Here is a 14,408-nt window from a genome sequence, read left to right on the forward strand (position 1 = left end):
AATACTTGGTGTTACTTCTGTTTCTGAGGTGGGTTAAACTTCTTGAATCTTTTGTTTTTGTTAAAGGTCAACCATAGCTACTTATATGCTTGTTAGTTAATAAATGGCCTGCTGGCTGGTGAATAAATACAGAGAAATTTGAGGTGAGAAACTTTTGGGTTCCTGGAAGTAGTTGGTTCCAGCATTCACAATTACTGCAAGCACTTTGTAATTCATATTTGTCCTCTTCGACCATTTAGGAGTTGTAAATAACCTAGTTTTCTCCCCCCCCCCCCCATCCCCCCTGCAGTAACTCAGACAAATGTATTTGGGTTTGAATGGTGGTTTTTGTCAATTGTTTGACCTAAAAATTGAAGTAACTTTGCTACCTTTGCAAATAAAGAGAGAAGTGGTTGAAGTGGTACAGGTTTTTAGCATCATCTTAATATACTGCCCTAATTCTTTGCACCTCTCCCTTTTGAACTGATAGAATACGTTTGCATTAATTTAAATGTGACTTTTGGGTGGAAAATAAGTACAGTTAATGGAAATAGTAAAGGGTAAAATGGGAAAAAAAAACCTATAGAATAGGGTTGAAAGGACACTTACAGTTCTTAACTATCTGCATTAAAATCATGACACAATTGACTTGGAAATGAAAAAAGAGCAAATCAAAAAGCCTTGTCTAGGTCAAATGAGCTGTTTTGTTGGGCTCATGCCATCTGTCCCTGCAGGAACTAAGTTCGTCTTGGGAAGGAGGTGTTTGTAAAGCTGTGTACTCTTCTCTGTGTAAGTTAATGCTGTCTTCTAGATCTGCCAACAGATGGCCCCAATGCCTTTCTTGCTTGTGTGGTTTTCCTAGAGCTTCCTTAAGCTTTAGCAGAGGAAGAACAAACCCATTGCATTGTTGCGTTGTCACTGTACGTAAGCTTTGTTACAAGCTTAAAATGTCCTTTGCTTTGTTTCTTCCAAACAGATAATTTTACATTCTGCAGTAGTTTCTGCCTCTTCAGAAGCTTGTTGTAATCCTTCATGGATAATGAGACTTAAAAATCAACACTTCCCTGTGAATTGTTAATGTTAGCGTTTTTCTGCCTGGTGTTTGTCCAGTTCTTCATTTCTGAACAAGTACTATCTACAGTTACATTTCCACTCTGCTGTTGTCACAGACTAACACAAGCTATGAAGGCTCCTGCTGGTATCATCTGGTACGGTTATGATTCGGTATTTGGGAGTGATGATTTTATGCTGGCCTTGCTAGATCAAGGAAACTCAAGGGACTAAATGTACAAAGTTGATTTCATTGTTAGTCAAAGTACAGCTTTGTGAAGCATGCGCAAATTAGTAATTCTGTGCTGACAGGTGTAGCCTCTTCTGCTTTCTTACTTGTGGAGGCAAGATAATATGGTACATAGGTATTTCTGGCTGGCACTTGCCCCTACCAGGTTCTTACTCTTTCTTTCTTAAAGTTGAGCAAAACATTTATAAACTTTTAAATGTGAGTAATTCTATTAACTTCGTTAGAACTGTTAAGTGTGTTAACTGCACTTTTTTTACTCTTGGATCACTGTCAGATGGTAGTGATCCTGCTTGCAGGAGGGACTTGGTAACACACACAGCTGGTAAGGATCTGCTGCTTGAAGTTTAGTCTTCGGCTTTTTTTAACTAAATATTCACTCTATGGTAACTCACTAGATAGCCTCTGAGAGGACAGCTAGTGTGTTCTCCCTTCATAGAATCCTGTAGAATCAATGATTGGTTTGGGTTGGAAGGGACCTGAAGATCATCCAGTTCCAACCCCCTGCCATGGGCAGGGACATCTTCCATTAGACAAGGTTGCACCAAGCCCTGTCCAACCTGGCCTTGAACACTGCCAGGGACGAGGCAGCCACAGCTTCTCTGGGCACCCTGTGCCAGTGTCTTACCACCCTAATACTGAAAATTTTTTTCCTAATGTCTAATCTAAGCCTACCCTTTTTCCTCTTAAAGCCATTTTTTAATATTTTGTTAACAAATCTCTTGTAACCCTGACAGCACCCGTCCAGTCATTCATTGCACAGTACAACTGGCATGCCAGCTTCTCCTCCCTTACTGTCACTCTCATTACTTGGTGCTGGTTTCACTTACAGCTGAGGTGATGACAATATTTGTCTTCTGTAAACAGCAAAACACCAATTTTCTTATCTTGAGGTAGACCTGGATTTCTGTCTGTGGATGTTGTTGGTGCTCATATTCACACCAGCAACATTTCCTTTGATAAAACTGCAGAGTGGTTTTACAAATCAATGTTCTGGTAACAGTTCTGAAAAGCTGTGATACTACCTAATGCCCACACAAATTATTAGCTATGCTTACTGCTTTAAAAGAGTACTCTTGAAATGTCAAACCCTTGCTGCACATGTTTGCAAACTTAACTTTAAATGATAAGCTCAGATCTTGCTCATTATAGATAATTGTATCTTCTCTCTGTAGAGAATGATCTAATGCTGAGCGCTGTCTTTGCTGCCTCTGAATGACTCTTCAGATTTGATGCATGTCTGTTACCTTGCAACCATAAAGAATACTCTGCTGTTAGAATTCTTCAATTGCTTTGAAAGGCAACATTTTGATGGGACACCTAGGTTGCGAATATAATGAAATGTCTCTCTGATGTGTTAATTTGACTGTTGTAAAGCCAGTGATTGTCAACATTTTGGGGGGGGGGGGGGGGGGAGTGAATGCTGAATTTACAATTGTTGCTTGCAGGATTTATATTATGCTGAGCAGTCTGTCTTAATATTTTCTCCAACTAAAGAAGAAAGCTATTTTGTATTTCCAAAGTGTTCCTCAACAACAGATGGGATTAAGTTTATTTTAGTTGTATTTAAAGTCTAATTTAAAATTCTCTAAGGTGTGCTTGTCAGAGTCTGACTGGAGAAGAACCCCAGTGCCGGACCCTGTTTCAGTTTGTGATCCCAAGAGTGAAGACACAAATGAGCTCAAGTACCCTAATCAGACAGTTTGTTCATTACAAAGAGACAGTTATTGTAAAGAAAGGTATTGCAATAAAGGGGATAGTGGTAGAACAGATTGGAAAAAAAGGCAAAAAATGAAGCAAGAATTCAGGGTGCAGAGAGAGAGAGAGTCACCATGGTGGACCCAGCGGTGTCCTGGGGATCCACTGTCATCGTCATTGGTGGTGAGAGTTCTTCAGGGTTTGTAGTATCGTAGTATCAGATCAGTGTCCCCCAAGAGTCCGTCAGTGGTGGGTGTCCTCGTGGAGGCATCCTTCTGAAGTCCCTTTGAAGGTACCCCATGGAGTATGTCTTGTGGAGTTGCCCTCATGGCGATCTCATCGATGGAGAGTGTCCTCACGGAGGTGTCCTTCTGGAATTGTCCTTATGGCAATGGCTCCCTGGAGATGTGTCACTTGGTGATTACCACTTCCCCTTTTGTAAAGAGTTGGGGCTGGGGGTACCTCTGCTCTTCATGTCATGTATTACACAGTCCTGGTGGACCAGTTTCCCTGGTCTTGCAGCCAGGTCTTTGACACACGTGTCTGCAACAATTCTTGGGATAATAGCTCACACCAATCCTCAAAGTAATGGATGTCTTAGTTCTTTCCTTCTAATCCCTCAGGCAATGGATGGTGGAGTCCCAGTTCAGCTCCTCATACCCTTCTCCCAGGCAATGAATATTGGAGTCTTACCTCAACTCCTCCCACCCATCTCTGAGACAAAAGATAGGTGGATTTCCATCTCGGGTTCTTAGATCGATCTTTGAGACAATGGACAGTGGAGTCTGATCTCAGATCAGTCTCTCACAGTGCTGTAGAGTAACAGCTAGGAATTCCTGACTTGCCACTACTTAAGGGCATGGAACTTTCTGTATGTCATGGGTTAAACTTCTCTTCCCCCCTCCAGGTCCTAATATTTTATATATAGTGCAAGTTTGGCCAAGGGCACAAGAGCTAGATACCAGTTTGTATTTACTCTCTTCACTGGGGATCACAATACCCTGGTCTAGGGAAAGTGCTAGGAGTTGTCTTGAAATGCTTGGTTGGGGTGGATCCTGAAAAAAAATAAAACCAACCAAAAAAACACATCCAAAACGTACAATGAGAATAACTGGGGCATCGGTGACAAACCATGCAGAAACTACTATGCTAGTTTAGCCTTTTAAAAGCTTGCATTATTTAGGTAGGTTTTGGTCATGTGGTGACACTTGGCAATCTCCTTCCTCCCTGTTACTCCATCAGCTGAGAAATGGTGCATGACTGCTCGTAATCTGTAATAGTGCAGGTAAATCATTCCTTTGGCCTGTTCCCAGGTTTTAGCAAAAAATTTGGAGCAGACTTCATAGTGCCTCTTCCAGTAGGGCAGACCATTGCACTGGCTGCCATGGTGCAGTGAGGTTGAAGTACCAACATGCAGCGGTGCAGACTGTTCTGTGAAAGGAGAAGGGCCTCATAGTCTGCTTGATTTTAGTCTCTTTGGGTTACTTTTCCCAGCTGTTTTTAAGAAGATCTGCACTGTTGAGACTTCTGTGCCTCAGCGTCCACAGGAGGATTCTCCTTGCCTATTTGTAGCTGCATCTATATATGCTTCAATCTGTTACCAACTTTCTCTTTTATACTTGCCTTTTAAGAGTGTCAGAACCTCTGATTCACAGACTCTGCCCTGTTTCTTCCTTTGCCTTGTCTCAGCCTCTTCTCTTCCCACCGTTTTCCACACACATTCTCTTGCTTAGCATTCTTACAAAAAGCAAATGAAAACTCTTTGGGTAGAACAGCTGTCAGAGAAAGTGTCAGTGAGATTCAACATGAACAGAAATTGCAGTGTTGAATAAAACTCTTCGTTTGGTTCAAGACTTGTCAGGCTTATTAATTTGTTTCACCTAAGCATGTTTTTAATCAGTTATTTAGATTAGCTTGAAAAAAATCTAATCTGAAGGGCAAGTAAATTCTCAATAAATGTTCCTGACTTTAATCCTTGTAGCACAAACTTGTCCATTTATTCTGGGTTAAGTCTGTTATGTGCATTTTTATCTGACAGTATATATTTGTGTAAAGTGTGTAGGTGCTTCTAAATGAACAGTAACAATAAACCATGGCCTCCAAACCGATCGAGCTTTTGTTGTCTAAATGGGAGACTTGTGTAATTACATTTTTTATTGCAGCTAAATGTATAATTCTGCATCTTTTATTTTTTGTAGTCTTTTAGTGTCTCCTCCATTGCTTTTTAGTAACTGTATGTTTTTCCTGTCTAGGGTGACTTAGCAGCTGTTGAACAACTGCTGAAAAATGGAGCAGATCCCAATGTCAAAGATAATGCAGGCTGGACACCACTGGTGGGTGCTGAAGACTTCTTTTCTGTCATCTGTCTTCTAATCACATTTCATTCCTCCTTTCCTCTCCCATGTTTTAGTTTCCTTTACATGCATTTTGGTGAAAAAAAAATTAAGCAAAGTGAATAAGTGGCAATAAACAAGTTTAAAAGAATTTATTCACAGTTACTGAACACTGATGTGCCCAAATCCAGCTCTCCTCTGCTGGGGTAGGGCATGCCAAGAAATTTTATTAGCCTTCAATTTTGCCAATGTAGAAAATATAACTGTGGTAACTAGAAAATAATCAGTTGCAGGCAATATGTATATTTTATAGACTCTTAATGTCCTCAGTGTTTTTTAACCATTTTGGAAATACATCAAGTAGTTGAATGAAAAATTTCCTTATTTGAATTACAGAAAATAAGCAAAAGGTTCTTTTCAACCATGACTTCTTCTACTCTGAAGAATACTCTTGACAGAGTCTCTAATCTGGGAGGCTTTGTTCTCTATAGTCTTAATTTGCATGAGATTGGCCTTTGTTCAGTTCTGTTCTGTGCTTTTTATTAGGGCTAAGGTCCAAGGTTAATTCATGTCAGGAATGTAATGCAGTATCCTAGCATCACCTTCCCCACCATCTACTGAGAGGTATTTGAAAATGAATGTGTTAACTGGTGTGACAAAAATCCTTGCTCTGAATTCTGTTTCATTTGAGTTTCCTCTCCTGTGGCTTTACTCAACTAGCACGAGGCATGTAATCATGGGCATAGAGAAGTGGTGGAGCTGTTGCTGCAATACAGGGCACTAGTGAATACTACAGGGTACCAGAACGACTCGCCGCTTCATGATGCTGCCAGGAATGGGCACGTGAGCATTGTTGAGCTGCTGCTTTTGCATGGTGCTTCCCGTGATGCAGTGTAAGTACATGTGGAATGTTATTTTAACTGTGGCACAGCTGCAACTTCCAGGGTGTATGTTAAGTAAACATGAAGTAAAGCTAGTAATAAATGTGATTTATCTGAAGTGAGGGGGTGCGTGTTAAACATATGCTCTGCTATGCTTACATCCTTCTTTTCCACGTAGGTATTTTCTTTCCATTTTGCTTTGTCCTAAGCTTTTCTGAGGATGTCTGAATCATAGATAGCTGGAGTATTGGAGATTATAGTAGGAAAGTAACAAAATAAGCTTACCTGGTTCTTACACTTTCTTGTTGGCATCTTCTTATAGCTCCTGTCAGATCTAAGGTGCTGAGCTAGGTGAGTTTTGAACTCCTACAGCTGTTTCTTTGTCTCTTTACTTTTACTGCACTTACAAAAAGGTGTTTTAGTCCAGTCTCTACCTTTACAAGTGACATGGACACAGGCTGATACGTGGGGAGTGTGTTTCATTTTTTACCATTCTGGATTAAAGCACTAATTCTTGGTACACTGTTTAATTAAAAAAAAAAAATAAAGCTTAGAAATATTTTTAGTTGAATCTTCTATACAGTTAAGCCTCTCAAAGATTTTGGCATTTGGATGTAGGAGGTGCGAAAGAATCCATTAGTCTATGAATAATCCTACAAGCTATAAGTTTCTCAGACGCTTAATGTAGGTTTAGGTGTTGTAGTATTGCTGTTGTCCAGGCCTGTGTGTATAAAATCTGAGTTCGATGCATGTTGTCCATAGATGTGTGTGTATAGTAACACAATAGGATGAAGTCTTGTGTGACACAACTTTCCTTGCCAGCTGCATAAAGAAGCATAAACAATTCAGTTTAATCACTTCAGCCCTCTATATTAGCTCTTGAAGCTTAGAGAACTCAGGTATTCGGTGGAAAAGCATAAGGTTTTCATAACGGGTGCTAATCTTGAATATAAGGGAGTTAAGACCCAACAGAACCCCACAAAACAAACCCACAAAACTTTAGCATGAAAAAGTAAAACAAGGATCAGTTGTTCATCTTCACTTTGTTCTTGAACAGGAAAGACCATGCATTACACCTTGAAAAGCTGACAAACTCAGAAACTGATTTCAAGCCACTTGAATACTGCAGACTAATTTTGTGGCACTTCTCACGGTATTTGAAAGTCTAGCACAGTGGATGGCTTTGATGCAAGGTTTTAAGCATTGGTAGATTTGCACAGCTGAGACTCCAAATGCCAACAGTGGACTCTTCAGGTCTCTCATTAGCCTTAGCCTGTAACTCGTGTCCATGCAAACTGAGATGAAACTGAACCTCTTTCAGCTCATTCTACATAAGCAAACATGACTTTCTATTAAAACAGAAGCTTTTTGATCATGGAAGGAGAGCTTTCTGGAAACCTTATATGCTGTCTTAGCTTTTCACTGAATACAGGTTATGTTCAGTTGTATATTAAAACAGTGTGACATAGGATATGTCACAACTCTGCAACTAGCTCCTTCTTAATATCAAAAATGGGTTCTAGTGCTCTTCTAAGTGTTCACTGTTCTTGACTTGATCTCTGGGGTACTTGAAATAGCTAGTGTTGCGGTGTTAATAAATAGATGTAGACACCTTTTTTAAACTTAAAATCTTTTGCGGGAACAAATTTAGCCACCTGTTATCTTTGTTTCATTTGTCTGGCAATAGGAACCACAGGTGCTTTGGCAAAAATCCAGCCCTGTATGTCCCATTTGGAAAAAGATTTCCAAATCTTCTGTAGCTGGAATGCTACTGTGCATGTTACTATTGCATTGATGATGGAAAGGGCGTGTTTCTCCACGCACACCTATTTTTAAAGAAAGCATTAGAGACACAGAGAAAGGGATGTGCAAGCCAAGTGTTCAGGCTTGAGTAGCAAGATTCTACTGACCTCTTCAAAACACTACCGAGAAACAATAGAACCAAGAACAGTATGGCTGAGACTTCTGAGAATGTCTTGTGCCTCCCTGCCTTCCTGTGCCCTGCTAGCTTCCAGCAATGAATTGCACCGTGATCTTTCCGGGCATCACGACTTTGCAAATCTTACAGTATTATTTTTTCTGTCTCTGGTAGTTGCAGTCCCAATTAAACAGTGGTTGAATTTCTTTAGATATGTGGATTTGAGCTGCCTTTAATGTAGACGGTTGAAAATTTTTTTTTCCAGGTACCCTTATAATGAAGTCACATCTGACAAGAAGGTTGCTTTCTTTGGCGACTTCTTTGTTTGAGATCCCCAAGATCTGCAGACCACAGTTTTAAGAGGCAAGGGCAGGGTGATCACTTAAGAAGGTACAATAAAGTTCTTTTCAGTGTGGCTAGTTCTAATTGGCCTCTTTGTACTTAATGCAGGCTCTGCTCAATATCACATTATCACTTTAGGATCTCTAAAGTAGAAATTGAGCAGTGATGAGTAAAACTTGAATCTCTTCTGAAAGGTTTATTTTCTTTAGGAATATACTTGAGGAGTGCCTTAACTTTAGAGGCACACTGTGTGTGAACTAAGACAATGCCACACTGATTTAACCAAACTGGTAATTTGTCTAATTTTGGTGGATTTAGTTTGTTTGGGCTTTATTTGCTGTATGAAACTTCCTTGGTTCTTCTGAGGGCTCTTCAGGATCTCAGTGAGGTAACTTTCAACCCAGGAGAGAGCCTTCTTTGTCCTAGCGTATTAAAGTGATTCTTCATAACCTTAATGGGGGTCGGGGGAGAAGTTTAAATAGTTCACTGTGGTTACTTAAAGTCTTTTCTTTTAGCTAAGCTAAGTAAAATGTGAACATGATAAATGTATTCAAATGTGGCTTGGGATACTATTAAATATATAGCATGAAACCTCACAAAAGTGACCGATGTCTTGCTGCTGTTTTGACAGTAGAATTAACTCGGTTTTGTGTCTTAATGTCCCTTGTGTGTTGAAGAGTTAATCTACTGGAATAAAAACAGAGCTTGTGTCGAATAGCATGCTTAGAGCAGTAGTTTTGAAATTTAGTATGATACTCAGTTGTGCAAGATGAAATGTTTTTTAAAGATGTGCAATATTTATTGACTGCAGGCTCCAAGGCAGGTAAGATCTACTGGTCTGTAGAGGGATGCAAGATATACCTAGGAGCAAACACAGCCGCTTTCTGAGGGACCCCAGTTCATGAGGCACACAGATACTAGCATAACCCTTGCTGTTAGAGAGCCAAGGCTAATTCAGTTTTAGATCATCAGGTTCACAGACCCATCAAGTACATTTCATTCCACGTGTCTTTTCAGGCTAGTTCTCTCTCCTTGCTTGTTTTAATACCTAGTGCATTGAATGTATGTAATATGAAGCAGCTGTGTATCTTTTGGACCAAGTAAACACAGATGAAAACTACCTTTTTTACCAGAAGGCAAATACTGAAATCCTGGGATTTCGTTATCCCTTGGCAAAAAATTTCTTTGGAAATCTGTATGATTTAATAGCTGTGGCACTTCATTTGCCATTTGAAGTTTTCACTGACTGGGGAAGATAAGAACTACAAATGAAAAATATTGTATAGACCAGTGGACCTATTAATTGTCCTGGTGGTCTAGTTATTTTTTTAAGTTAATCTCCTACACATAGCTAGTTTTTCTTTTTATGGCTTTTTTTTCATGTGCTCACTCCCTTGAATTCTTTTTTCCTTGCTTCACAGCAAGCCAAGTGATTTGAAAAATTAGATCTGTGTGTTTGCAATTTCACAGTACTTCCTAAATGCTTTCACTCAAATGGGCTCTCTTTCCAGTTCTTCATGCACAGTAAGTTTAGCATTGGTAAAAATTGTTGTGTTGCCCTATTTTTTATTTCTTCTTTTAGGTGATAGCTGTCTTTTGAGTAGTTATGAAGCTGATTCTGACCAAACCTGTGGGAATGCTTTGGGGTAGGTAGTGGTCCTCAATTATGAATGGCATAAGGGCAGAAACTTATGTAACCTGCAGTTAATTTTAGGAGGCACAAGACCCATGACACTGACATAGTTTTGTCTGCTTTTTCTGAGTCAAGCCAGTGCAACTTAGCATACTGTCTTGCACCAAGACAGCTTACCTTCCTGCTGACAGCAGGTTAATTGAAACCCTGGCCCTCTGTGGATATCTAAGACGGTCTTTCTGGTTACACAGATTAAATTTTCTTCTTTTTGTCAGGTTCTCTGCTTACCACGACATTACCATACCCTCAAAATATAGGTGCTCACTGGAGATCCCCAAACTGGTCAGCTTTCCACATGGGAATAAGTGGTTACAGATCTGCACTGGGACATGGTTGTGGGGCTTCCATTAAATACTGAACTCTTGTGGGGCTGGGATAAACTTTGGTTTATGCCCAGCTGTAGAACAGCAAATGACATCTGAAATTAAAGTGGAGCAGCTTAAAACTCCTGATTACGCAGTATTATATAGTTATTGTTTGCTTGTACTAGAAGCTGTGCAAGTTTGGGACTTCTAAAGAATTGACAGGGGTGTCTCCTGATTTATCTTGTCTGTGGTCACTTGTTTCCTGAAAGTTTAATGAAACATTTAGAAGGTAGCTGTTAAATTTCTTTCTGACTATAGCAGTAACCTCTGTTGTCTTCATACCATAGACTTCAGCAATGTTGCACTATAAACTGAATTTCATTTCTAAAGCTTTTGCTAAGAAGTTCTTTTATCTGTCACTCCTTAAGATACTATCTATCATCTCATGTAAAGTTATACTCGGAAGATTACACTGAGTTGCTCTTCACTGGGCTCATCTTTGTTCTCAGCACAGTCATTCTGTTCTTTGATTGGAATTTGTTCTAGCTGTAGTAGCCCTCTACTGCCTATTCAGTACTTTAATGACTTACTAATAGGAGACTGCTTGTATCAAAGGATACATCTGACTCTTGAATGTTTAAAACAACTTACAAAAAGCCCTTTTTCGTTCTGATAAAAAGAAGTATGCCTCAGAGACCTTGTATTCTAGCTTAAGCACTAGAGACACGTTTTATCTCTTGTAGAAACAAGTGTGTCTTCCTTCTGAGTGTGGAACTTACGCTGCTAAGCAAACATGTACACTGGACTTGTTCTCAGCAAACCCAGACCTATAGTAGGAACACACAAACATAGTTACTGATATTTCTAAGAATGCTCTATCTGTGTGTGAGGGTGGACCTAAGATGCATGTCACTTAACTTTGTTTTGCAAACTGAGTCAAAATTCATTTTTTACTCTGAACAAAGTGGATGATTTCTCTTGTTTAGTTTGGCTGAATAAAGACAGAGTTGAGCACATGCTTTTGCCAAAAGCTGTTTCCCATTCCTGTGCCTTACCAGTGTTCTTGTGGCTGCATAGATGTAGTCCTTGATCCTAAAATACATTCCTGAAATGTTAAAAATGGTTCCTCAAGCAACTGCACTCATATGTGTACCAGCCCAACAGAGAGTGGGCAAGGTCTTGTTCTGATCATGATTACTTCTTGGATGCTTAGTAGGTGCCTAACTAAAAAGAACAAACCATTTTCCATCTCTTTTCTCTTTAAAAAGGACATGTAAATCATAATGCCATACTTGAAATCTGTTGTTAGGACATGTTCTTTGCCTTAGTTTTTATTTTGCAAACTCTTTTCTCCTGTTACAGCTACTTTTCACACTTTCCTTAAGCTCAGCAAGCTGCTTTGTTACAAACATGCAGAACTCTTACATCCATCCCTTAGGCTGAAGTTCCTTTTTTCAGACCTCAGCTCCCAAGTTTGTCACTTTTTACTTTAACTATGCTATCTTAACATCCTGTGAATAGCCATTAATTCTTTAATGATGCATAATGATGGGATAGCAATACATGGTAAGAAGCAACTGATACCATCATAAAAAAGGAGGAAAAAAAAAAAAGAGAATACAGAGGGAGTAGCTGGAACTCTTGTTTGTACAGTTTCATTAGTAAAAAATGTGCTATATCTAACTGTGGAGGTGTATATATTTATCTATGGTAAACATTCATGAATTGTTTTCAACAGTCAAGGACCTTACTGTGACATAGGATGTGGGGGAGAAGACACTCTCAAATCTCTGCTACTGCATGGAATGATTCCCCCCCCCTCCTGCATAGTTCACAGTAAAAGATCAGCCATCTAGTCTAAAGGTGATTTTAACATATGTGCTAATATACATCCACCCCTTCTCCTTATGCATTGTTCAAAGGAACTCTGTCCTGCAGCAGTGTGAATTGAATATGACTTTTATTTAAAGAAAGGGCAAGAGCTACCCTGATGATGTACGACAAAGCAGGAGCAGCATGACAATATTTAATGGGCTGCAACTCCCAGGACTGGGCTGAGATTTAACCAATTATGTTTTAGGCTGCAGAATTTGTATTATGTTAGCTCTCTGCTCATTAGTACACAAAAAAGTTTGGGGTTGGTAATATTGTAAAACTAGCTATCGTAAAATACCATCCCAGAATCTTCTGTATGGGATTTTTGTGGGTTATTTTCCCAAGAGGCACATCAGTGAGCAGTGCTCAGTCAGGAGCGTAGAAAGGTGCTAAGATCTGATGCATCTTTCAGCACTGCATTGGCTAAAGCCCCTTGGTTAAGTCAGTGAAAACTTAATGATTTGAGCTTATATTTGGACTGTATTGGGTTATAGAATTCCCTATAAAGTTTCCTAGATTCCTTCTCTGCACAAGGGCGTGTGGCTGGCTGAGAGACAGCACTTCAAAGATGCAGTGTTTTTTTGACCTCTTCAAATGTTTTATTGTTTGATGACTAAACTTACCGGATTTCGGATACTGAGTCAGGGCTTTGTTCTTGGTGACAAGCTTCCCCTTCATAACGAGCTTTTATTATGGTTTTTGAGAGCCAGAGCTACATGAGGTGGGGAGAAGAGGATCAGTTGGAATAGCCATTATTCTTGCAAAGGGCAGAGCAAGCAGAATATTCCCAAGAATCCTGGCGGAGGATCAACCAGTGACAAGTGGCGTCCCTCAGGGGTCTCTACTGGGACCAGTACTATTTAATGTCTCCAACAGCTACATAGGCAGTGAGATTAAGTGTTCCATCAGCAAGTTTGCAGATGATGCAAAGCTGAGTAGTGCAGTTGATGTGCCCAAGGGACGGGATGCCATTCAGAGGGACTTGGACAGGCTCAAGGAGTGAGCCCAAGCAAACCTCATGAGGTTAAACAAGGCCATGTGCAAGGTCCTGTACCTGGGTCAGGAAAAAACCCCCACTATCAATACAAGCTGGGGAATTGAGAGTACCCCCAAACTACTCTGTGATTCTATGAGCTGGCAATGTGCGCTTGCAGCCCAGAAGGCCAATGCTATCTTGGGCCGCATCCAAAGGAGCGTATACAGAAGGACAAGGAAGGTGGTTCTGCCCTTCTGCTCTGCCATGGTGAGATCCCGCCTGCAGTCCTACCTCCAGCTCTGGAGTCCTCGGGACAGGAAAGACATGGACCTGATGGAGGCACTCCAGAGAAGGGCCACAGAAATGTTCAGAGGGCTGGAGCATCTCTGCTATGGAGACAGGCTTAAGAGTTGGGGTTGGTCAGCCTGGAGAAGACTCCAGGAAGGCCTTGTTGCAGCCTTTCAGTTCTTAAAAGGGGCCTGTAAGAGAGACTTTTTATCAAGGCCTATTGTGACAGGATGAGGGCTGATGGTTTTAAGCTAAAGGAGGGGAGATTCAGGCTGGGTGTGAGGAAAAAATTCTTTATGATGAGGCTGGTAAAACACTGGCACAGGTTGCTCAGAGAGGTGGTGGATGCCCCATCCCTGGAGGCATTCAAGGCCAAGCTAGATGTGGTTCTGAGCAACCTGATCTAGTTGAAGATGTCCCTGCTCATTACAGGGGGCTATATCTAGATGAGTTTTGGAAGACCTTTCCAAACCAACCCATTCTATGATTTTATGTTTGTTTAACAGCGATCAGACCTGTTTTTTGTCTTCAGGCTTTTGCTCACTACTGCCCTGCAGCTGCAAAGTTGTGTGAAGAAGAGAAAGAAGCCATGGCTGTGCTTGATGTTGTGTTTATAGCAACTCATATCTGTCTGAGTAATGCTAAAAGAACGGGGGAGGAAATGGGTCTTGAAGCGTATCTAATAACTATGAGGTGCCACATAGGATGAATAGTGTTCAACAGAATTGGCAAAGCAACTAAAATCTGAATGAATTTGCTATAATGTGTTCTGTGGAACAGCATGCTGAGCAAAAATGAGATGCATGCTCAAATTCTGGAAGTG

General features: G+C 40.4%; 1 protein-coding gene across 1 annotated transcript in view; it reads left to right on the forward strand.

Moving 5' to 3' along the window:
• The window catches only part of BARD1 (BRCA1 associated RING domain 1), a 46,475-nt gene that overhangs the window by 15,988 nt on the left and 16,079 nt on the right, over positions 1-14,408 (forward strand). The window contains exons 5-6 of the mRNA XM_061458167.1: positions 5,227-5,307; positions 6,028-6,200. Of these exons, the coding sequence (XP_061314151.1) occupies positions 5,227-5,307; positions 6,028-6,200 (254 nt within the window). The remainder of the gene's footprint in view (positions 1-5,226; positions 5,308-6,027; positions 6,201-14,408) is intronic.

Source organism: Pezoporus flaviventris, unplaced genomic scaffold, assembly GCF_033815535.1.
Source record: "Pezoporus flaviventris isolate CSIRO_AGI_PZ_B2104156 unplaced genomic scaffold, CSIRO_AGI_Pfla_v1 ptg000001l, whole genome shotgun sequence".
NCBI lineage: Eukaryota > Metazoa > Chordata > Aves > Psittaciformes > Psittacidae > Pezoporus > Pezoporus flaviventris.